Source organism: Pseudorca crassidens, chromosome 13 (assembly GCF_039906515.1).
Source record: "Pseudorca crassidens isolate mPseCra1 chromosome 13, mPseCra1.hap1, whole genome shotgun sequence".
NCBI lineage: Eukaryota > Metazoa > Chordata > Mammalia > Artiodactyla > Delphinidae > Pseudorca > Pseudorca crassidens.
In genome coordinates, this window is record NC_090308.1 from 26,965,397 (window position 1) to 26,988,305 (window position 22,909).

Below are 22,909 nucleotides of genomic sequence, written 5' to 3' on the forward strand. Positions count from 1 at the left end.
TACAATTTAATGAATAAATATCAAATAAACATCTTACAATCACCATCCAGGTCAAGATCGTTGCCTGCCAGTACCCCAGAAGGTCCTCATTGTGTCTCTCATCCAACCCCACCTCCCCTCAACCCCTTAAGTAACCACTCTCTTGACCTTTGTTTTAATAATTTCCTTGCTACTTATAACAATTTTACCACCTGTGTATGCATGTTTAAATAATACGGTTTAACTTTAACTGCTTTTGCACGTTATGTGATAAGTTATCAGTTTGTGACTTGCTTCTTTAGCCTAACATACTTTTTTTGTTGTTGTTTTTTTTTTGCGGTACGCGGGCCTCTCACTGTTGTGGCTTCTCCCGTTGCGGAGCAAAGGCTCCGGACGCGCAGGCTCAGCGGCCATGGCTCACGGGCCCAGCCGCTCCGCGGCATGTGGGATCTTCCCGGACCGGGGCACGAACCCACGTCCCCTGCATCGGCAGGCGGACTTTCAACCACTGCGCCACCAGGGAAGCCCATAGCCTAACATATTTTTGAAAGTCACCTAAGTTGATGTGTGAGCTGTCGTTCATCCATTTTCTTGATTATATTGTATCCTATTGTAGGACTATACTTCAATGTATTTATCTGTTCTACTTTTGATGGTAACTTGAGTAGTTTCTAGCTTTTGACTACTATGGAAAAAATGACACAATAAACACCCTCATGTACCTCCAGTTACACATGTGCAAAGTTTCTCTAGGGACTATATCCAGGAATAAAATTATTGGATCAGAGATGTTCATCTTCAATTTCTTAGATATTGCTGATTATTTCCAAAACAGTTGTATAAATTTACACTCCAAACAGTAATAGATGAGGTTCTCATTGCTTTATAGTCTTACACTTTACTTTTTTTTTGCCCATTTGCCAATGTCACGCAACTCATTATAATCTTAATATGAATTTCCTTGATAACTAATGAGGTTGGACATATTTCATGTGTTTATTGGCCATTTCTATTTTTTTGGTGAAGTTTCTATTCTAGTCATTACCTACTATTCTATAGGGTGGTTTCTGTTTTGTTTATTGCTTCTAAGAGTTTTTAATATATTTTCAATAATGGTCTTTTGTCACTTATGTGTTGCAAATATCTTCTCTCACTCTGTGGCTGGTCTTTCTGTTTTCTTTATGATGTCTTTTGATGAAAGGAAGTCTTAATTTTTAATATAGCTTAACCTAAAAATATTTTTATTTAGGTTAATATTTTTCTCCTATTTAAGAAATCCTTCCTACCTCTGATGAAAATATTCCCTACATTATATTCTAAAAGCTTTATAGTTTCATCATTAACATTTTTGTTTTTAAGCCACATACACATCTTTAATCTACTCCTGGACATTAGAAATAATCTCAGAAAACAGGCAATTCACAAAAGAACTTTAAAATGTTCCCAAAATATGAAAAGATATTAAATATTCTTAGTGTAACAAAAAATATTAAAAGAGCTATGTGATACTATTTCCCACACTTTTATTGGCATGGATTAAAAGCAACTGCTAAATAATATGATGAATTAATGAATGATTGTGATACTTAATGCTGTTGATGATATGGGGAAATCTTCCTTCTTATTCTCTGTTAGCCAGAGTATAAACTGGTGCAGTGTTCCTGAGGGTAATTTAGGAATTAGTGTTAAAAGCAATAAATATAAATAATTTGACCAACAGTTCATCTACAAATTTACTATGAACATGTTAGTAAAGATACAGTTAGTAAAGATATATGTTATGAGAATGTTTATCCTATTGTTTAAAATAATGAAACATTCTAGGGAGAAAAATATCACAAGAATTCATAAATAGGAGATTGGTTAAATGAACCATGTTACAAGCATACTATGCAATTATTTCATATGATGATGTATAGCTATATTTGTTGACATGGAAAAATACCATGTTTTATTGTTATGTTTAAAAACAGGATACAAAGTATGTAAGACATGATCTCTATGGTCATAGAGAAGAATTTGGAAAGACATATAGGAGAATTATGAATGATTTTCACTTAAAAAATAATTTTCAATATTGTATGAATTCTTTAAAAATACAAATATTTATTAAATTTATAACCAGGAAACATAACTATTTTAGTTAGGTGAAATATTTCATGAACCAGGTTAAAAGGCAAACTAAAAGCTTCAAATAATATTTACAACATATAACAAATGGTTACTGTAGTTAAAATACAAAAACTTCTTACAAATGAATAACAACACTCATAAGAAAATAAGAAAAGATCAAACGCAAAATTTTGTTCTCTAAAGAAATAACAGTGGCCAGTAAATACATGAAAAATTTTTAGTCTCATTTGTTATCAATGAATCTCTCTCTCTCCTTCTTTCTTTCTTTCTCTCTCTCTCTGTCAAATCTGCAAATATTTTAAAAAGGTAATAGAGATAAAACTCAATTTTGGTGACAGTACATTGGTAGATTTTCTCATAATCTACCAGTGGGAATACAGATAGATGCAGCTTTTTGGAAAAGCAATTTGATAGTATACAACAAGAACCTTAAAAATTCACACCTTTCTTTCTGCAATAACTCCTAACCACAAACAGTTTCTGAGAAAATAGAATATCGTAGTTTGGGATAAAAATATATGTTTAAGGATGCTTGTTAAGCATTATTTGTAATGACATAAATTTGGAAATCATCTAAATTCCCAACAATAGGCAATAGTCAATACAATTTGATGCAATGGAATGCAGTACTTTATTTTAGCAGCAGGTTTAATGATATGGAAAAAGACCTTTACAGTAAATGAAAAATAGCAGGACATACACTGTATGAGATAACTTCCCTATTTCTTTAAAATATAGTTGTACTGAAAACAAGACTAAAAGGAAACAAACCAGCCAGGTTAACATTTGCTATTCCTGGACTGCCGGATTACCAGTAATCTCATTTTTCTTCTTCCTATTAGGTTGAATCATATGAAACTGCCAATATTCTACTGTTCTGGGCTCAAAAACAGCAACTTCATATGGTGCAAACTAATACTTTTCTGATTTTTTCCTTAGTATGTATGGTTAACCTGTCTTTCAGAATCAGAAAAATGATTTGAAGGCATTTACATGAGGATAGGATACTCACTATGAGTAGGATGACTGTAAATTTCATTATAAAGTCCTTTCACGTATATTATTGCATAACAGTTTTTCTTCTAGCAAAAGCAACTTATAACACTATGTTCCACAAAAACATATAAAATATAGTATTTTTATTTGGAATCCATAGGGATGAGTAGAAGTATCTTAGGAAATGAATATTAATTGAGCAACGAGCAGGATTAAGGAGGGCGTTACAGGGACAAATCTGGTCCCAGGTTCCTCCTCCCTTTTTCCTGTTGTTTTATTCCTTCCTGTCTCCTTCTCCTTCCTTCCCTTCTTCTCTCTTTCTTTGGCTTCCTTACCATTCACCTCTTCCTTCCTCCTCCTTCTTACTTGATTTTTTGCTCTAGTTTTTAGTTCTTTTTGCACTTAATTCTTTCGATCTTTGCAATGTATTGTTTTAGTAAGAGGCACGAGTTTTTATTCCATGTGTGAGGATTGGTTTTATTTGGTTTCGGGGGTAAAATGTTATCAGAATTGAAGTTCCTTCCACAAATTCCACTTTCTTCTGGGTGCTAGGGAACAGCATGAGATAGAATCAGCGTGCCAGGGGTAAACGTGCGAGCCCAGAGCATCCTGCCTGCTTTACCGAGAGACACCACGTGGTCCTTGACCTTAAGTTTTGTGCCCTTCAGAAACATGGTACAGGGATCTATTTACTTTTTCCCTCCTAGCTACCCTGGGTTCTGTGCATTTGAATTAAACAGATAGGAATTAGCGGTGACCTTGGAAGACAGTGCAGCAGCTAAATTAAGGCCAATATGGTACAGCAGCTAAACTGAGGCCAGGTGGAAATGAGGCCATGGTCTTGGATTTAGTAGGACTCGACCTAAATACCCGGGCTAACAAACAGTGGACCAGGAAACTAGTATTTCCCTTTCTGTTTAAAATGCAAGAGACATAGGTAAATTCCTGGTGAAAAAAATTGCTGGGGCCAATTCAGTTACTTAACAAAAGACATTTTAGAAAAGAATTCCTGACTTCTCCTTTTGCTAAGACTGGCAATAACAAAACACGCTTTATTGAACTAGGCTTCAATCTAGCTTGGGAACTCCTGTGTTCCTTCTTGATAAATATTTATTATTTGGATCTACACAGGAGGACAATTTTGCTAACATAAAAGACAGGAATTTGGCAAAGCACAGCGTTGATGCCGAAGAGTGTGAAAGCTGAGAGCTGTTTATTATCTCTTTTCCTGACGTTAGGTCCTACACTCTCCAGGCCCTTTCAGAGTTCACAGAGGGATTCTGGTTTCTGGGTTGCTGTAACTGACACCGCATCTCCTCTGATAGGCAACCAAGGCAGCACGGGCCGGAAGCACAGCGGGCTGGCTCCCTGCCATTAACCCTGGCGGTCTCAAGCCCAAGAGAAAGAGGCTTATCTCTAATGTGTGGACATCGGTATGTTTCATCTCTACGTCACTTACGTCATTTCCTTTGGCAAGTGAGCCAGAAGTCTTGATTCTCGAAGCATGCCGATCGTAGATCGCCAGTGGTGATTCTCCAGCACAGACATATTCTAGAAAGAAAGAAAATTAAAACTATAAATGGGGGAGAAGCCAGATACCGATCTCTCTCACTGAACACAGCTCCGTGGAGGCCAGTATTTTCCCTCTGGCCAGTTGGTACCTGATGACATAGAGGCAGAGCAGAAATACAAAATAAAACAACCGCAGGCCTATTCTCAAGGCTATAATAATAGTGTGTGTGTGGGTCAAGGCCCCGCTGACCTTCCACCAGAGGGCTGAATGCGGGTCTATTTCTAGCAGCCGCAGTCCTGTCTCTGTCTGGTTTTGAAAGCGCATTCAGGTAACAGTGTAGAAGAAAGAAAGTGAGGCAGTAACAGTAGGTAGTAATGGATACCGTAGGGCTATGTGCATAATATAATCCCAAATCACACTACTCAGCGGAACAGAGGCAGGCCTCACCACCTCTGGTGTGATATGTGCCCCAGTCAATGCAGTCTTGTTTTGGTGGCTTTGTGGTGATTTATTATCGTGGACACTAAAGTCTGAGAACCACTGTCAGTAATCTTCGTGATCAGTATATCGGCACTTAGCCCATTAGGTCTGGGTTTGAATCTACAGTTGCTTCCTTGTTCAACTATCTTGATATTTCTTCCTTTGTGGAAACCTCTACTACATCCAATCTTTCCTTTGACCTTAAGTATGCTGCCTGTCTGAACATTAGCTAACCATTTAAATAATGAATATTTCTTACAACCTATTGTGTTTTGTTCTATATTAGCAAACATTATGGCCTTACCACTGACTTCATTTACAGAGAATAGAACTCTTCTAGTCCCCAAGAAATCTTTTCCCTTTATTTTCTTATTTATTTATTCATTCTCCATTTTGTTTCAAGAGGTGTTATAAACTTACAAAAAATATGGGAAGATAGCATTTATTAAAAGTGAGGCTAAATTGTCAAGGCATGGAAGCAACCTAAGTTTCCATCAACAGATGAATGGACAAAGAAGATGTGGTGTATATATATATACATATATATGTGGTGTGTATATATATATACACACACACACACACAATGGAATACTACTCAGCCACAGAAAATAATGAAATTGTGCCATTTTCAGCAACATGGATGGACTTGGAGGGCACTATGCTAAGTGAAATTAGTCAGACAGAGAAAGACAAGGACAGAGATATCACTTATATGTGGAATCTAAAAAAAAATACAACAAACTGGTGAATAAAATAAAAAAGAAACAGACTCACAGATGTAGAGAATAAACTAGTGGTTACCAATGGGGAGAGGGAAGCGGGGAGGGGAAATGTAAGGGAAAGGGATTAAGAGGTACAAACTGTTATGTCTAAAATAAGCTACAAGATATATTGTACAGCACAGGGAATATAGCCAAAATTTTGTAACTGGCTATACTGGAGTATAACCTTTAAAAACTGTGAATCACTATAGTGTACACCTGTAACATACAATATTGTATATCAACTATACTTAAGTTGAAAGAAGTAGGGGGCAATTGTGTGATTCTGCTTATATGAGGTACCTGAAATAGTCAGATTCAGATTCATGGAGACAGAAACAATGGAAGTTCCCAGGGGAGCTGAGTGAGTAGGGAGTTATTGGGTTGGCCAAAAGGTTCGTTCGGGTTGTTCCACACCATCTTCCGGACAAACCCGAACGAATATTTTGGCCAACACAACATTGTTTTGTGGGTACAGAGTTTCCGCTTTGCAAGATGAATTCTACAGCTTGATTGGGGTGATGATTGCACAACAGTGCGAATGTACTTAGTACACTGAACTGTACACTGAAAAAGGGTTAAGATGGTAAATTTTATATTATGTGTATTTTGCCACAATTAAAAAAAAGTGAGGGGGGCTTCCCTGGTGGAGCAGTGGTTGAAAGTCCGCCTGCCGATGCAGGGGACACGGGTTCGTGCCCCGGTCCGGGAAGATCCCACATGCCGCGGAGTGGCTGGGCCCGTGAGCCATGGCCGCTGAGCCTGCGCGGCCGGAGCCTGTGCTCCGCAACGGGAGAGGCAACAACAGTGAGAGGCCCACGTACCACAAAAAAATAAAAAAAAAAAAAAGTGAGGGGAAAGAAGGAAGGAAAATAATATGGAGACTGATGGAGCCAGGACAGACACTGAAAACTACTCCATCATTATGCAACCCCACTTTTCTTGCCACTATATCTGTGCCATCCGTGTAATGCTCAACTTCTTCAGCAAATGGGAAAAGAGAATCCCCCAGGAGTGACACAATCTAGGGTCTATTAGGAAAAAACAAGTTCAAGAAAACTGCAACTATTCTTGGTTGTAAAACCAGGTCATGATTTCTCCCCAGGACTTTGTAGAATGAGTTTCACGAGGTGGAGTCTTATTCCAACTCTCTGTACAGGCTGCTCTATTGCCATTCATTTCTCTTTGCCAAGGAGTCATTATTCCTTATGCACCACTTGACCAGGTTTGAACCTGTGATGAGATTTTGTTACTTTTATCAACCAGTCTATTATCTCCTTTTGGGCATGAGCTACACACAGCAAAAGACAATGTTTATGAGAAATAACATACTAGACTAATTTGTTTTGATTGTAAAGATTTATGAGAGCAGAGAGTAATAGGTTAGTGTGATGTAACAGATGTTCTATCCCTGCTGTGACATTTAATTCAGTCACTCATGAGCATTCACTTGCAAGACTAATTCAAGTGGATGTGACATGAGTGCCCTCACGTGAGTTTTTCAAGGGGCCAGAAAACTGTAACAAGACCTAATGATAAATGACGCCATATCCCTGTTGAGTGGAACAAAAGCGTCTGGAGAATTGTCTTAAGCATTGTTATTTATGCCAGCCTGACTTAACATCTTCATTAATAATCTTCCTGAAGACAGAATAAACAGATACTTGGGAAATTTGCTGGTGAAACCATATTTGGAGGTTAGCACCAGAAAAATGGGAGGAAATGGAGGGGGCCTGGACGCTGGCACAGAATAAAAGAAAATAGCATACATATTACAAACACAACCTTTCATGGAGCTGTCATTATAAATAAAGTATGTTTTGGCCAGAATTGTGTTGGAGGTAGGGGTACTCCACTGGATGCAGAAGAAGAAAATAAGAGAAGTTTAGGGAGGGGGGATTAACATTTCTGAAGCACCCACTGTGTGCCAGGCCCTTTACATGATCCCATTGAATTCTCACATAACTGTCTACTGTTTTAATCATTAACTCACAGCAAATGAAACCCCAGGTTTCTCTGACAGGCCACATAGCTTAGTCAGTAACTGAGAAAGGCCTTCAACCCAGGTCTGCCAGGCGTCAAGACCTAAGCTTTGCACACCTCCACTTGCTGTCTCCTAAGAATTACCTCTGTTCACCCACATCCAAGCATTCAGAGGCCTGACATTTAACAACTGATGAATGCCTACAGTTATACTTAATTTTCCCCCAAGTCATCTATAGTTGCTGCTTTAAAAGTCAATGGTTGATTGTTTTAGTTAGATGTTAGTTTCTAAATCCACACTGGAATCTTTGCACATACCTCCAAATTTGGTGTCACTTCAAAAAATCTTGTAGTTTGAGTGTGTTATGAGTTGAGGAGATTTAGATTGTCTTGGGGGAGAATTCATCCTTCAGCCACTCTCGACCCTCACATCTGAACAGTCTCTGAGTTGTGTTGGTTCTTCCATCATGGCGTCTCTTATACCCATCCCTTCCTTTCACTGAAGTGACCGTATTTTAGTGCTTTATTATCCTTAATTATCCTTCCTTCTATTCATCCTCCCTACAACTTCCAGAATGTGACTTGTTTATTTGACAAAATTTTTTACCATCTCCCTAATCATTGGTTGAAATATAAACTAATATTTTTTTGAACACCTCCTAATATGCCAGGTGCCATGGCAGGCACTGGGGGTCTAAAGGTGAATAAGACAAAATTGCGGCCCTCAAGGAGCTCACCTAACTTCATTATGATTGTGCCATCTGCCTTCTTCCATGCCCTGCTCCAAACTCTACCTTGGTGTCCTATCAGATAAATTAAGCTTAACTCCTTAGCTCGGCATTCAGTGCTCCCTAAAAATTGTCCCAACTATCATTCTGTTCCTATATGTTTGAGATAATTGAATACCTTTACCTTTCCTTTCCTACAAAGGTCTTATAGTCCAAATAAATGACACCATATTAATAAAACTATAACTTATTATTTACATTATTAAATTATTAATACATGAAAATGTCCTTTCCTTTTGCCACTTTCATGCCTTTCAAGGTAGTTTATGTTCCTCAAACTCCTCTATGTTTCCTTATCAAACTAAAACCTGTCTTCCAAAGTCCAATGCAAACACTCCATCCACAAAGCCACCTGCAATGAGTCCAGTTAGAGGCGAACTTGCTCTCCTCTGAGTCCTATAGCTCTTCTTCTCGGCATTCCTCAAGTCCTGAGGCCAGTTGGTCTCAGTCCCGTTGATGTGTGTGACAGTTGTGTATGTACTTCCTGTTCTTCTTACTAGATTATAAACTGTATGTGAGCAGGAACCCTGCCTCGTTCCTTTTGTATCCACTCAACTGTGTGCCTTGCACAGAGAAAGTGCTTTCTATTAATTTGCTAAGTATATAACTGAACAAATTACTTGATTTCATTCAGCAAACATATTGGACACTTACTATGTTCCAGGCACTGTAATATGTGCTTGGAATATATCAGTGAACAAAAGAGACAGAGAACTAGAGGTAGCAGGGATAGAGAGAGATAGATAATAAACAATAAGCACAAGAAATACTTTGGGGAAAAAAAGTATAGCATCCAGAAGATAGCAAATGCATGGAAAGAAGGAAAAGTAGAGCAGAATAATGGGGATTTGAGAGTCTTTGGAGGGGTGGGATGGGGAAGGTAAAGTAGTCAGGTTAAGAGGTGAGATGAGAGCGAAGACTTGAAGGTAGGAGGGAGCTCACCATGCTGATGAGGGAAGACTGTTCCAGAGAAAACAGCTGAAGTAAAGGCCCCCAAAGGGGAGCAAACAGCTGTGAGGTCCACGTGCAGCGAGGGAAGAGAAGTATCGGTACAAGGAGTTAGAGAGGTAATTCGATACCAGATCATGTGAGGTCTTCCGGCCATTGTAAGGATTCTGATATTTACTCTGAGAGAAATAAGGATCCACTGCAGAAGTTTGGGAGGAATGAAATTATATGGCTTAACCGTAAGTAAGATCACTTTGGTTGCTATGCTGAAAATAGACTTTGGTAGGGGATAAGGGTAGAAATAGGTGTAGAAGGTGGGGGGAGAGGGCAGTTATCCAGGCAAAAGCTGATAAAGGCTTGGACGAGGAAAGTGGAGGTGGTGAGATGGTTGATTTCTGGATCTGCTAGGATGGCTCAGTGTTTAGAGGAGTCTCATCATTGTCCAGAATAAAGATAACATTTCCGAGTCTCCTTTACAGCTAAGTGGAATCATCAGGCTAATTTCTGACCTATTAAGTGTAAGCAGAAATGTTGTGTGGGATTTTAAGGAAAGTTGCTTAAAGGGAACTGTTTCATCTGGGAGAGGCTTCTTTTGCTTTATCCCTTCCTTCCCTCTCACTGTCTGGAATGCAGCAGGAATGGCTAGAGCTCCAGCAGCTAGCTGGGCAATGAGGACAAGTGTCATACCCCAGTGATAGCAGATTGAAGAACTGAAAGGATCTTGGGTCACTCATTCTTAATTTTGTGAAGCCACCACGCCTGCCCTGGACTGCCAGTATCCAAACTTCTTTTATAAAGGATAGAAACAAACTTCTACCCTTGTTTAAGTCACTAACACACCACCTTATTTAAAGTTGCTTTATTATCTTCCATATCATCCCAAAAGAGTTGATAAAAAGACCTTTTCAATGTCTTAATCTAGAATAATGCTTGGTTTTTGCATAAGAATCTTAATAAAGAATTTTATAACTAAAAAAGAGTGAGGTGAAATCACCTTAGTAAAGTCTGAAACGCACGCGTGGGCTCACGCGCATCTGCGCGAGGGCGCACACACACAAACACACATTTCTTATTTCTGAGATCAAACATTGCCACCTACTAGGAAAGACTTTCCTGGTTCTCCAAACAGAACTGACAGCTCCCTCTTCTAGCTCCCCATTCCCAACCCAAGCTTCTATCCTACTGTCCAAAATACCTTATAACAACTTTGTTCACTGGCCTTGCTCCTACATATAAGTAATTTTCACATGTTTTGTTCATTTACTCTTAAAATAGTCTTGAAAAATTATGGTCTCCCTATGCTTTTAAAAATTGATATCTAAAATCACAAATTTCTATGGTAACAAAAGATGTAATAATGTCTGGGCTTCCCTGGTGGCGCAGTGGTTGAGAGTCCGCCTGCCAATGCAGGGGACACAGGTTCATGCCCCGGTCCGGGAAGATCCCACATGCCGCAGAGCGGCTGGGCCCGTGAGCCATGGCCGCTGAGCCTGCGCGTCCGGAGCCTGTACTCTGCAACGGGAGAGGCCACAACAGTGAGAGGCCCGCGTACCGCAAAAAAAAAAAAAAAAAAAAAGATGTAATAATGTCTTGCATTTTTGTGAATATTGGTGTTTTAATATAAAATCATTATATAACTCTTTTATGCATTAAATGTATCTAAGGGAATCAAAATACCAATGGCATTTAATACCTATTAATCACATGTTTAAGAAAACACATGAATAATTTATTTTTTAAGTCAAAAATTTTAAATTGATTTTTTCCCTCTAGAACTTACATTTCCATTCTATTTCCCCATAGAATTTTATTTTAATGCAATATATTTTGATGTGTGAAATTCTTTCATCATCACCCTATCATATCTCTCTGAAACAAAAATAAGTATTGATATATAAATTGAATCTTTAATTTAACAAATTTACTTGACATCAGGCTCTAAGTAGTAAATATTTTTCCAGCTTGGGTTTACAATGCAATTGCTATTGGTAACTAATTGACGAAAATACACGTATACTGCCAATTTGGAAAACATTATGCTTAAGAATAAAAATGTTTTGGGACTTCCCTGGCGGCGCAGTGGTTAAGAATCTGCCTGCCAATGCAGGAGACACGGGTTCAAGCCCAGGTCTGGGAAGATCCCACATGGCGCAGAGCAACTAAGCCCGTGTGCCACAACTACTGAGCCTGAGCTCTAGAGCCCGTGAGCCACAACTACTGAAGCCCATGTGCCTAGAACCCGTGCTCCACAACAAGAGAAGCCATCGTAATGCACACCGCAATGAACAGTAGTCAGAAATAAATAAATAAATAAATAAAAAGAATAAAAATGTTCTGACAATGCATTTATTCATGAGATGGCTGGGAGCATTATAGTACCTCAGTTATAGGAGATTTCCTTGAATATTTTCAGTTGTTCCTTTGGTATTTTTTCACACTGGGGCAATATACAATATTAGTGCAATTGGAGCAAGATGCAATACGCAGAATGGATAAGAGATATGTCTTTCTTTTGTACGGTGGGAACAGGGTAACTGTGAAAGAGGAGTGGAAAGTAGAACTGGCTTGACTGTCCTGCAAGCACATTCCAGGTGGTTCAGTTTGAGGAGCTGAAAATGAATTCTGTTAGCACTATTCATGCCTGTGTGCTCCTGGGAAAGTCTTCGCGTATCCCCACGGGCACACATGCCTGGTTTGAAGCTGCTGCCATACACGATTGCCATTGAGAACAAGGAGCATATCTTATTCATCTTTGTGCACCAGTATGTGGCACAGTGCCATCTAAATAAATATTTGTTGAATGGATACTAAGCCATTAACCTCCAAACCCCCAAAGTTCCGTAACTGCAAAAGTTTAAGTAATTGTATAAGTACCAGAGTCCTGTTAATTTTTTAGTCAATAGCTGATAAAAGCCAGACTTGGAATCTCCTGCTGTGAAATCCTTAGACTCAGGTAAAAGTCAAAGAGCTTTTACAATTATTATAGCGATGGGCTCTCTCACTATTCGCTCACAGATGACCAGGATCAGGTAGACGACTCCAGAAATAACATATATCAGATAGCATTTGTCAGTTGCAAGGTAAACAAATAGGAAGATCATTATGAAGAATTTTCCACGATGCTTCTCAGTCTTCATGGCGTACTCTTGATGTAGGGAAGTAATAATGCAATAATTAGCACAAGTACCGACTAAGTGGACAGTACGGGGATGTGCTTTCTCGTCTGTGTGCTGCTGTCTCTCAGATTTCCCCTCTGGGTCCCTGTGTGTGCTCACTGTGGCCAATATTCCTCATTTTTCAGTGTTCCTCAGGTTCTGTCTTTCTTGCTGCATGGGTCCAAACTGTGCGTCCATCCGTCTCTCCATCCATCTATCCATCCACTTACTCATCCAGCAAACGTCCCGCCACCCAACGAATATTCACTAAACGTGAGGGCTGTGCCAGAGGCTGAGGATACAGCAGCGGACGAGGTAGATGCCTAGACGCTTGCAGGCGACGGGGGATATGGACGTCTAATCAGGAAATGGCAGTTTAGAGAGGTAAACGCCGTGATAGGGCAAGTAAGAGAGTGCTGTGAAATCATATAGCAGGGGCACGGAAGATGGATTTTTAAAGAAAAAGAAGGCTTTCAGGAGGAAGATCTGTCCAAGTTGGGATCAAAAGGACGAGTAAGTTACAGAGGAGTCCGGGAATGCAGGCAGTACAGAAACTATAGCACTGCCATGGTTACATTTCATTAAAACAGGCGGAAGGAAGAAGAGCACGTGTGTGAAGACCTGGAGCATGAGGGACACTTTATACCTTCCCTCCCTGTTTTATTTATTTTTTAATCATTAGAAATGATCACTTTCAAACATACTACATATTTCACTTATTTTCTGATTCCCCTAGTAGAAAGCAGGGATTTCTATTTGTTTTGTTTTATCTTCTGTACTGCCAGCACTTGGCACATATGTCGGCTCTGGGATTCTGAAAGCGGTTCAGACTGGATGATGCATAGAGCCTGGGAGAGTAACGGTGGGAAGTGGAACTGGAAAGCGTAGTGAGGGTCAGATCATAACGAGGCTTGTAAACTGGGTTAGGATATTTGGACTTAACCCCGAGGGCAATGGGATTTTAAGCGGGCATCTAAGTGTCACAGTTGAGTTTCAGGAAACTCATTCTGGCTGCACAGTGGCGGAAGGGTTGGAGACAGGCAAGGCTGAGTGTAGATGACAGGATGAAAGATGATGGTGCCCTGCTCTAGGGGAGGATCTGGCATGAGCAGGCTGGGAGGTACTGGTATTTCATAGGCAATGGCCAAATTATCTTTGTCTTTCTTAAGAGGGAGGTGGCTCTGCTCCTACAGACTCACTGGCTTTCACAGCAGCTCAAAGACCAATATCAGCAAAAGGTAGATTGAAAAAAAGGAGATGCTCATCAGAAATGCTCATGGAGATCTGAACATAGGATGAGATGAGATTGCTTTAATAGCCATTTGAATCCCAGCACTGTTTTGGAATCCCACAGTAGGTACAACATCCCTCTACTTTCAGAAGCAGCAGCTCAGCAATCTCACATCATTCCAATGAGAATGTGTTCTAGTGTCACAAACTCTTCATACCTGTAGTTTTATTAGTAAGAATAATCTTCACTGTAAAGTTGAGAGAGTAAGCATCCACCTTTGTGGCAACAAAACCTACCAGAATTTATTTTGAACAAAATAAAACTCTTCAAATTGCTACTGCAAAACCTTTATTTCCCCTTTTATCTGAATAATCAAGTATTTTCCACCCTAAGAAGAAAACAATCTCTTTGTTCTAGAATAACAACACATCTGGCATTTAATAAACCACCAACACAGGTTTTCAAGTTAAACCGAGAGTCTCTTTGTCAAAGAGAATCTGGCAGAGCAGATTTGCTATCATACAGAGCAGCTTTAAACTGTTGTTGTTGTTTTCTCCTATTTACTGGACACTTTCTTTGATTAAAATACTTAGAATGACGTTGATAAACTGAGTCTGGTGTACAACAAGACTCAGAGTCAATTATACCTTTTAAACCAGTGGAGGCAGGAAGAAAAACAACAACAGGAACATAGTCTGTGTTTTCATTTTTAATTGCTCACGAAACCGGGAGGCGAGACTCCAGAAGATAATGAAGTCACTGAGTTCTTCCCTAACAAGCCCAGTGGTCTCCTTGGTAACGCTGCAAGGGCCCCAGCCCAGGAGGTCTCAGAGGAACAGAAGCTCCTTGAGTCCTAAACAAGATCTTGGCCCTTGAGGAAACTATAGCACTGCCATGTTTACTGCCTGTTGGAAGATGTCTTTCTCTTGTTTGATCTGCATCTGCTGAAGACACTGCTCTCACGGGGAGCCCGAACATTGATTGCTGTCCACGGGGCGGGCCTGTGTTCAGATCAGGGCCATGGATGTGCCACATGCCAGCTACCTCACTATGAACAGTGGAAACTTTATGAAACAGAAACTCAAATTTGAACCTCCTTTTTACAATTTTCACTCCACTTTCCAAAAACACCTTTCATGAGACAGAAATCATGAGGTTACATATAATCTTTGCAATTGCTTGTTTGAGTAGAGGTTATAGGACCATATGGAAGGAACATGTCTTCTGGCTCTAACTTCATATTTATGGTGCAGAGTCATTAAGAATAAAAAGTGGTTAAAAATGCTGGCCTCTTCTAAGTGCTTGTGATAAGTGACCAAGAAAAATGATTATAAACTTCTGCAAGACAAATAGAGAATGTAATAAATACAATGTTTCATGGAACAACTAATTATTAATTATTTTATTCATTAGGTTGTTCTGTCACTAGTTAATATGTAGTTGGACTCTATCAAAAGGAATTAACTTTTTTATATGGTTTATTACAAGATATTGAATATAGTTCCCTGTGCTATACAGTAGGTCCTTGTTGTTTATCTGTTTTACATATAATAGTTTGTATCTGCTAATCCCAAACTCCTAATTTATCCATTCCCCCCGGTTCCTCTTTGGTAACCATAAGTTTGTTTTCTATGTCTGTGAGTCTGTTTCTGTTTTGTAAATAAGTTCATTTGTATCATATTCTAGATTTTAAATTGAACTGAAAGCAATTCCTTTTGCAATTGTAATAAGCAATATCATGTCTGATTTAACGGTTACTTTGCAAAACTGCTGAACCCCCATGTTGGAGGATTGGAGGGTGGAGGGACAGAAAATAAATTCTCAGCTGTATCTCTCACATCCTGTTAGGTACACTCAGTCCACCACGGACACCTGGACTGCTTCCAGTCTGATGAGAGTGGTGCCAGGTGGAAATGCCTTTATGGTCTTCATGTTGAACTTGGGTTGGCAGTTCAGCTAGTGAGTCTGGCCCAGACAGAGGACAATGGGAGAGAGCCCTTTAACTTGGCCTTCACTCCAGCTGCCCTGGCTCTCTCTTTATCTCAGGGCAGAAGCACAGGCTGGGCCTTATGCAATGATCTTCTTATTTATTAGAACTAAAAGAGCACAGCCAACAAAAGGAGGGAGAGGAAGCCCTCTTCCATTTTATCTCATTTATAGTAAGTCTGGATTGTACAAAGTCACGCACAGGGTGTTCTCAAAGCCCCATAATTCCTGGCACATCTTCTTGGCTATTCTCGACCAAATGTGTGTTCATGTGCATGTACAGTTTTTGTATATATATATATATGTATATATATATACACACACACACACATATATTACACAATATGTGTATATGTATTGTGTAATATATATGTATATATATGATGTGTATATATATTTTTTCACTCATTATCACAGTTCTTAATATATTCTGGATCTATAACTCATTTTAAAATATAAGTCATGGATCCTCTCCCTAGAAAAATGTGTAAAGGTACGTCGTCTGAAAAGCTGCATATAGTTTCCTGAAAGCTTATTTATGTCTCAACCAACAGGCCCTTGGTAGGCTAAAAGGCTGTATTTCCAAAGATTTTAAAGTATCATGTGTTGTTAATGATCTTGCTGAGTTGATATTTTATGTAACACGATTTTTTTTTTCTTGAAATTGAAAACCTAAAGAGTTATGCCAGTTCTTCACTGACAATGTGAAATGATTTTCTGACCCAGATCACATTCTGTACAGCTAATCTACAGTGTGTACAAAAGGGAGAATATACACTTCATCATAACATGCCCAAGTCATTGAACAGAGAGCAGGGGCCATTCATGACAGGACTATATTCAGCTCAAGGACACAGAAACAGTCCATTTGCAGTTACTCTGGAGTTGTGGGTTTTCATCCCCAAAGTACACCAGTTTATGCTGCCTTTGGTGTCACACTCTCTGCCCTGCTACTCAAAATGTTACTCACACTTCAAGGCCCAGTTTATATTACTCTCCCTCCATGAGGTTGATTTTTGTTTTTTGTTTTAATTTTTTTTATTTCCAGAAACCATCTGCAGAATCAATTTCTCTTTCGCCTCTGTCTTCCCATCACATTTTGTTTGTAGCTAACTACCGTAGAGCACTTAGCAAAGGCTCTCCCACCTTAAGCTATTGATACACGTCTATAACCCTCCTGTCTCTCTCACTGCGATAGGAGAACCTGGAGGAGAGCTCTTACTTTCCTGCACATCACAGGTGATCAATATGAATTTTAGAGGCAGTATGTGTGGTGCTTAGGCACATGTGGCTCTGGAGATAACAGTCTTGAGTTCTAATTCCACCTCTGCCATTAATTAGCTGTTTATTATTTTCGGGAAAACCCACTTGGATTTCCTAATAACAATTTTCCTCTTTCTGGAAAATAGGTATGATGATAGTACCCACCTAACTGGGCTATTGTGAAGATTAAATAATATAATAGATAAAATCACTTAGCCCAGTGTTTGAATCATAGTAAGTGTTGAATAAAGGTTAGTTATACAATTCATTGAACTGAATTTTAAAGGGAATTTTCTTTATCTTTTTGGAGCTCCTTCATATAGTTAATAAGAACGGTATATAGCCAGATGTAAAAGCCATCATATATATATTTTTGGACAAAATTAAAATCTCATATTATTTTTAGGTCCTCTTAACAATTTTTACTTTAATATGTAAAGTCCCAAGTTGGCTGATAAAATTTCTTCATCTTTTATACTAGCCAGCTCTAGGATATTGGAAGTATCTTTATGACATTAAGTGATGCTGGTTTGCCCTCAACACTGTTCCTAAAACTTAGAGACATGGATCTCTAGCCTCCAAGAGAGCCTAAGACCATTTGAGCAGGGGACTGATGAAGACAGTCTCTTGAATGTGGTTTTTGAGTCCTATATGCCAACTTCTGTCTAGTCATTATGAAGAGGATCCTTCTCTTTCCTATCGAGCATCAGGCCAGACAATTCAGATGGATAAATTCACTGCTAGAAAAAAAAAAAATAGCTCACTTTATTGTTGTAACATCTTTGGATACAAAGAACAGCATGGGGAAATTTTGTCTTCAGAGGCTTTAAAAAAAAGCTGTTTCTAGGTATGTATACAGAGATATCCATGCGTATCTTTGGCTCTAACTCCTCTAAACCTTTTCAAACTGGGATTAAGTTTTCTTGGATTTTGCACATATTGAGCATCTGAGTTTGAACCAATGTCCAAGGGCTGGGATTATATTTTATTTATCTTTGTACTCCTAGATCCTAGTATATCATCTGATGCATGCAATCAATAGTTGCTAGTTCAAAATATACAAGACTGTATGTTGTGTTGAAAAGCCTGCAGAATTTGGTTGTATAGGAATGTTTATTTTTAACAAAGAGATTAAATATTATCAAAAATTATCTGTACTTCAAAAGTTTGAGTAAGGAATCCATTTATTTGAGAACATTTTTAGTATATGAACAAGTAATTGCAGTATCTTTCTTTTGAGAATCAGTTTTTGTTAATTAGCAGTGAGTAGTTAATGAAATTCTACATTCTTGGTTTTTACATCTTTAACATCTGGCATATTTCTTTCTGACTTTCTGTCTAAATGTGCATTCATTACGTGTTTTATATACACTACATGTCAAAGCACAGCTTTATGATCCTTATTTTCATGGACAAATCAGTCAGTAGCAGTACATACTCTCTTAAACTCCATTGATGTGATCTATTTGATGATAAGAAATTAGAATTAGGTAAGCATTTACATTATATGGAAGTAGATCAAGTAGCCAGTCTTGTTGCTTGATTTTCTTTATTTAATTAAAGACATTTGAAAAGTCAGAATTAAAATATGACAGGAATAGAAAATCTATTTGGGAGCTCTCAGTTCAGTCATTCATTTTTTTTCCGCGGGTCAAATTTTTAATGTTTTCCCCAAGCAATAAATTTAGCTTCTGAGACTGTTTAGAAAGTTTAGTTTTCATTTTATTTGTTTAGTTTTCAGCTCATCATCAAAAGTTTTTCTAAATTATGTCACCCTGTCCCCTCTTTATGGTCATTTCTATCCCCGCTCCAGGTGCTGGCTGACAGACCAAGAGAGCCGAGTGCTGAATTATGATGTCCCAGGGGATCCATAAACCTCGGAATGACAATTCCTACCTGGACCAAAAGCTAATCAACTGGATGGAAAAAAGCTCTGTTTCATGTTTCAGTTGTACTTTATCCTCAAGCTGCACTGTTTTGTATAACGCAACTGTTTTACGGGAATCCTTTAGAAATTCTTCCCATACTGAATTTTTTCAAAAGATGCACTAAAATTGAGATCAATGACTCCTTTGAATGCAGTGATTTTGTTAATGACAACCAAAGGTCTCCCCCAAACCATGTTGAAAATTCTGGGAATAATTCATTTATGATATAGGGTTATAATATCTGAAGTAATATCACAGATAAGAGTTCTTTGGGCCAATCTACTCGTGCTGTTGAACAATTTTATAACAACGAAGTACGCCTATTGTCTTCGATAACATACCTCTGACTCAGAGGCCAAAATGTTCAGAAATGGCCCTGGAGAATATAGCCAATATTTTATAATAACTATAAATGAAGTATAATCTGTAAAATCTTTGAATCACTATATTGTATACCTGAGACTAGCATAATATTGTAAGTCAACTATACTTCAATAAAAAAAAAAAACATGATTAAAAAAGAAATGGCCCTAGAGACGTAAATCTGAACTAGGATTGCACCTGGTAGTATCATTTATAGAAGTTCTACGAGGACTGGCTTCAACTGGCCATTCTATATTAGATGGTTCCTATGGAGACAGACAGTCTCAGACCATGAGACAGTAGACTCAGGAATCCTGTTTGACTTAGAACAATTTCAAACCTGCTTCAGAGCAAATTGAATTCCTTGGATATCCTTGTAAACCAATTTAATCTTCCCTGGGGGACACTCTGAACCTATTTCAAACCCATGCTCTTTGGCTGTGGTCATCATTGAGGCTGACCCTGAATGAAGGCTATCTCCAAGGGTGAGATTCAGGCTACAGCACTGGGCCTAAAGCAGTTAACCATATTGTATCATGTTGGCTCCCTTACCTGATACAGGTTGGCAAGGTGGTGGTTTGTTTTGATCAAAAATGGCTGGTTTACCCCTGGATGGTCAACATCGTGGGCTGCGGCAGCCAGCAGTCCAAGCATGATGTCCAGAGGTGTGAGGGAGCTGGCGAGCTGTTAAAGAATTGAATGGGGAGATTGACTGGTGTGTTTCCAAAAATAGGTTAGCATTTGTTTTGGCTAAATCGCACTGAATGAATCATCATAGTATCGTTCAGGCCTTTCATCCAGACCTTAACCTTCTGAAGCTGTCAATAAGGTAATAAAACCATGGAATCGCAGGAATAAAGAAAGGGCTGTGAGGAAAGGAATTAAGCAACTCAAATTGTGTAGCTCATCCAGGTGGCCTCCCCTTCCTGCTGCTACTGTCTTGTTTTGTTGTTGTAGTAGTATTACCTGTTGTTGGCAACACTGCTCTATAGTGGGCGGGGAGAAGGCAGAGTCTAAAATCAGCCTTGCTCCTAGGAAAGCTGTAAGTGAAGGAAAAAGCTGAAGCCAAAGCGATGGAAAAAAATCCCTTGTGTATTTCAACCATCCAATATATCATTGCCACTTCTTCGAATATGAAATCCACAGTGGGCTGAATTGCAAAATTTGCATATTTCTTCAATGTGTAATAAATAAAGTGGGGGAATGTGTGAGAATCTGTCTTTTTTTTTTTGGCTAGCTAGGAAAACAAGCAGGAAAATGGGAATCTAGTGTTAGCTTTAAATACACAACTGTGCAATCTATACAATTTTCAAATTACTTAGGGATTAAATAACAAAACCTTTAATGTCTTTGGGATATTTTATAAGGATAAGGCATACCCAGTTTTGTCTTGGGAATGCCTATCTGGCATCTGTATATTTAGTGGTTGATGTTAAAACTGATTGAACTAAACAGAGTCTTGGACTGAGATATCATTTTCCTTGGCTATCCAGGGTTGGATAACCCTAAAGAAACCTCATCCTGTATGTTTTAACAGCTAGGTTTTATATGGCTAAGAAATGCCTAGATTTTAAGTAACGAGCATTACTATAATGTTTTAAATTTTGGATTAATATGTTGCATCTAGGCATATTTTTAAAGAGGTTTTTGATGCTCACAATTTCTCTTGGGCCTGAATCAGGATGCCTAGTCGCCTCAGTAGGAAATGCAGCTGAGTCTTGAGGAGTTTTAATTCTATTTGTTGATCAAAAACCACGAGGTGGGAGACTTCCTAGAAAAGTTCAGTTCTGGTACTGTTGGTGGCAAAGGTTCAAGGCAAAAGCAGCTAACTTTTGTGATGGTTGAAGACATCTAGGACGTAGATTGTCATAGAGAGGGTTGTTTTCATCCTAATGCAGCCTTGAAAATATATAAATTATGAAACAGAATCTCTGAAAACTTACATCCTCTTTCATGACTATTATACAGTTTTCAGAGCTGATGCTGAAACCTTAATAGAAGCAATATGTATTCATGCTATAAATTGGCCCATAACCCAGTCGCTCTGATATGTCAGGTGATCTGGGACCCGGCAGGTAGTTTACATGGCATTTCCAGATGGCCGAGGAGGCAGCGGGTCTTGCCTTACCTTTGGCTCCTTTAGGTAGCAGTGCATGGCCTGGGTGACGTCGGCTGCGTGAACAGCATTGTGATAAGGGTTTTGGCTGTGGTAATCTTCTTGAACCATGACTAGGAGGTAAACAGATAACTCAATCAGCTAAACACAAAGGACATACTAGCTCAGACTTATTGAGGGTCCCTTTTGCTTAAAAATAACAGTGTCTCCAAAGTGTGCAGCCTGGGGATGCTTTAGAAATGGACACGATTTGCCAGCTTGGCAGTTCTACTGGGTTGATTTCAGTGGAGAAGGAGGGGGAGGGAAGAGGGAAGAAAGGCTAAAAGGATTTGTGAGGCCCTTGGGATTCCTCACCACCTTCATAAATCACCCCTCTCTGGCATTCATGAAGGCTCTCATTCATTGGAAAAATAAATATGTAGGAAAAGGGCAACTTTATTTCACACTATAGTTTAATTATTTAAGTTTGCTGCCATTTAAGAATAATGTGCCAATAAAAGAGGTTTCCTTTTAAAGAGACCTACTCTCATCCAAAGGTTGCTTTATCACTTAAGTAACAAATACTGACCAAAGCAAATCTGGGGATTCTTCAGGCAGAAATTCATAGATCCAGCTGAGGAATCCTTGGATTTATTTCTATCTTATTCAGATTAAATGATCATCTTTCTTGCCCTTCCAATCTAGGGACCGGAGTGTTCTTGGAACCAAATAGAGACACAAGGAAGGCAATTTGAATTTGCTATTTACAGAAGCTACTTGCCTGCTTCAGCTAATAACTAAGGCAATGTCTAGGATGCAATATATTCAGTGTGTATAGAATGTCCTGGCTTTCAAGTGTGGCTTTGTTCTCTCAGCCCAGCTATGACTCTGGCTCTGGATTCCAGTGTTATTTCTGTCATTGAATCTTTGCCTTTTCCCCATGTACTCTGGGTGCATACACACGTCCAAAGTATCTGTGCTCTCCCTCTTTAGACAAATCAAGATTATTTGGCTCTATTCATGGCCATTACTTTGCTCAATCAATCTGAACACAATTAGCTTGAGGTTATCTGTGTTTCTGGAATGAGCCATGCTCTGGCTTGTTTCCAGTATTTCTGTTGTGCCACATGTACCTTTTAATCAGCAGGTTTATTTGACTATTATATGAACCCTGGCTCTATTACTTATCTGTATTGGGCAAGTTACTTAACCGAAAGTTTCCTCCCTTTCCTTCTCTATAAAATAGGGATAACAACAGCTCTGATCTCAAAGAGGTGCTGTAAGGATTAGATGTGTTAATATATGCA

The 22,909-nt window shown here is 38.9% G+C and overlaps 2 protein-coding genes across 10 annotated transcripts in view; one reads left to right on the forward strand and one right to left on the reverse strand.

Annotated features, from left to right (window-relative positions):
- The window catches only part of MTFR2 (mitochondrial fission regulator 2), a 221,040-nt gene that overhangs the window by 66,718 nt on the left and 131,413 nt on the right, over window positions 1-22,909 (forward strand). Inside the window, exon 8 of one of the 2 annotated variants that reach the window (XM_067701989.1) lies at window positions 19,030-21,739. The exons of the other annotated variant lie outside the window; for it this stretch is intronic. Coding sequence (XP_067558090.1) covers window positions 19,030-19,071 — 42 coding nt within the window. The 3' untranslated portion in view covers window positions 19,072-21,739. Of the gene's footprint in view, window positions 1-19,029; window positions 21,740-22,909 lie in introns of those variants that run through there. 2 annotated transcript variants of the gene reach the window in all.
- Window positions 1-22,909, reverse strand: part of PDE7B (phosphodiesterase 7B) — a 339,359-nt gene that overhangs the window by 19,109 nt on the left and 297,341 nt on the right. For all 8 annotated transcript variants that reach the window (XR_010933669.1, XR_010933671.1, XR_010933670.1 and 5 more), the window contains 3 exons: window positions 21,636-21,736; window positions 20,060-20,191; window positions 4,568-4,659 (listed from right to left, as the gene is read on the reverse strand). Coding sequence is in view for 5 of the 8 variants with exons in the window: in XM_067701985.1 (XP_067558086.1) it covers window positions 4,568-4,659; window positions 20,060-20,191; window positions 21,636-21,736 (325 nt within the window). In the remaining 3 variants the exon portion in view is untranslated. The remainder of the gene's footprint in view (window positions 1-4,567; window positions 4,660-20,059; window positions 20,192-21,635; window positions 21,737-22,909) is intronic.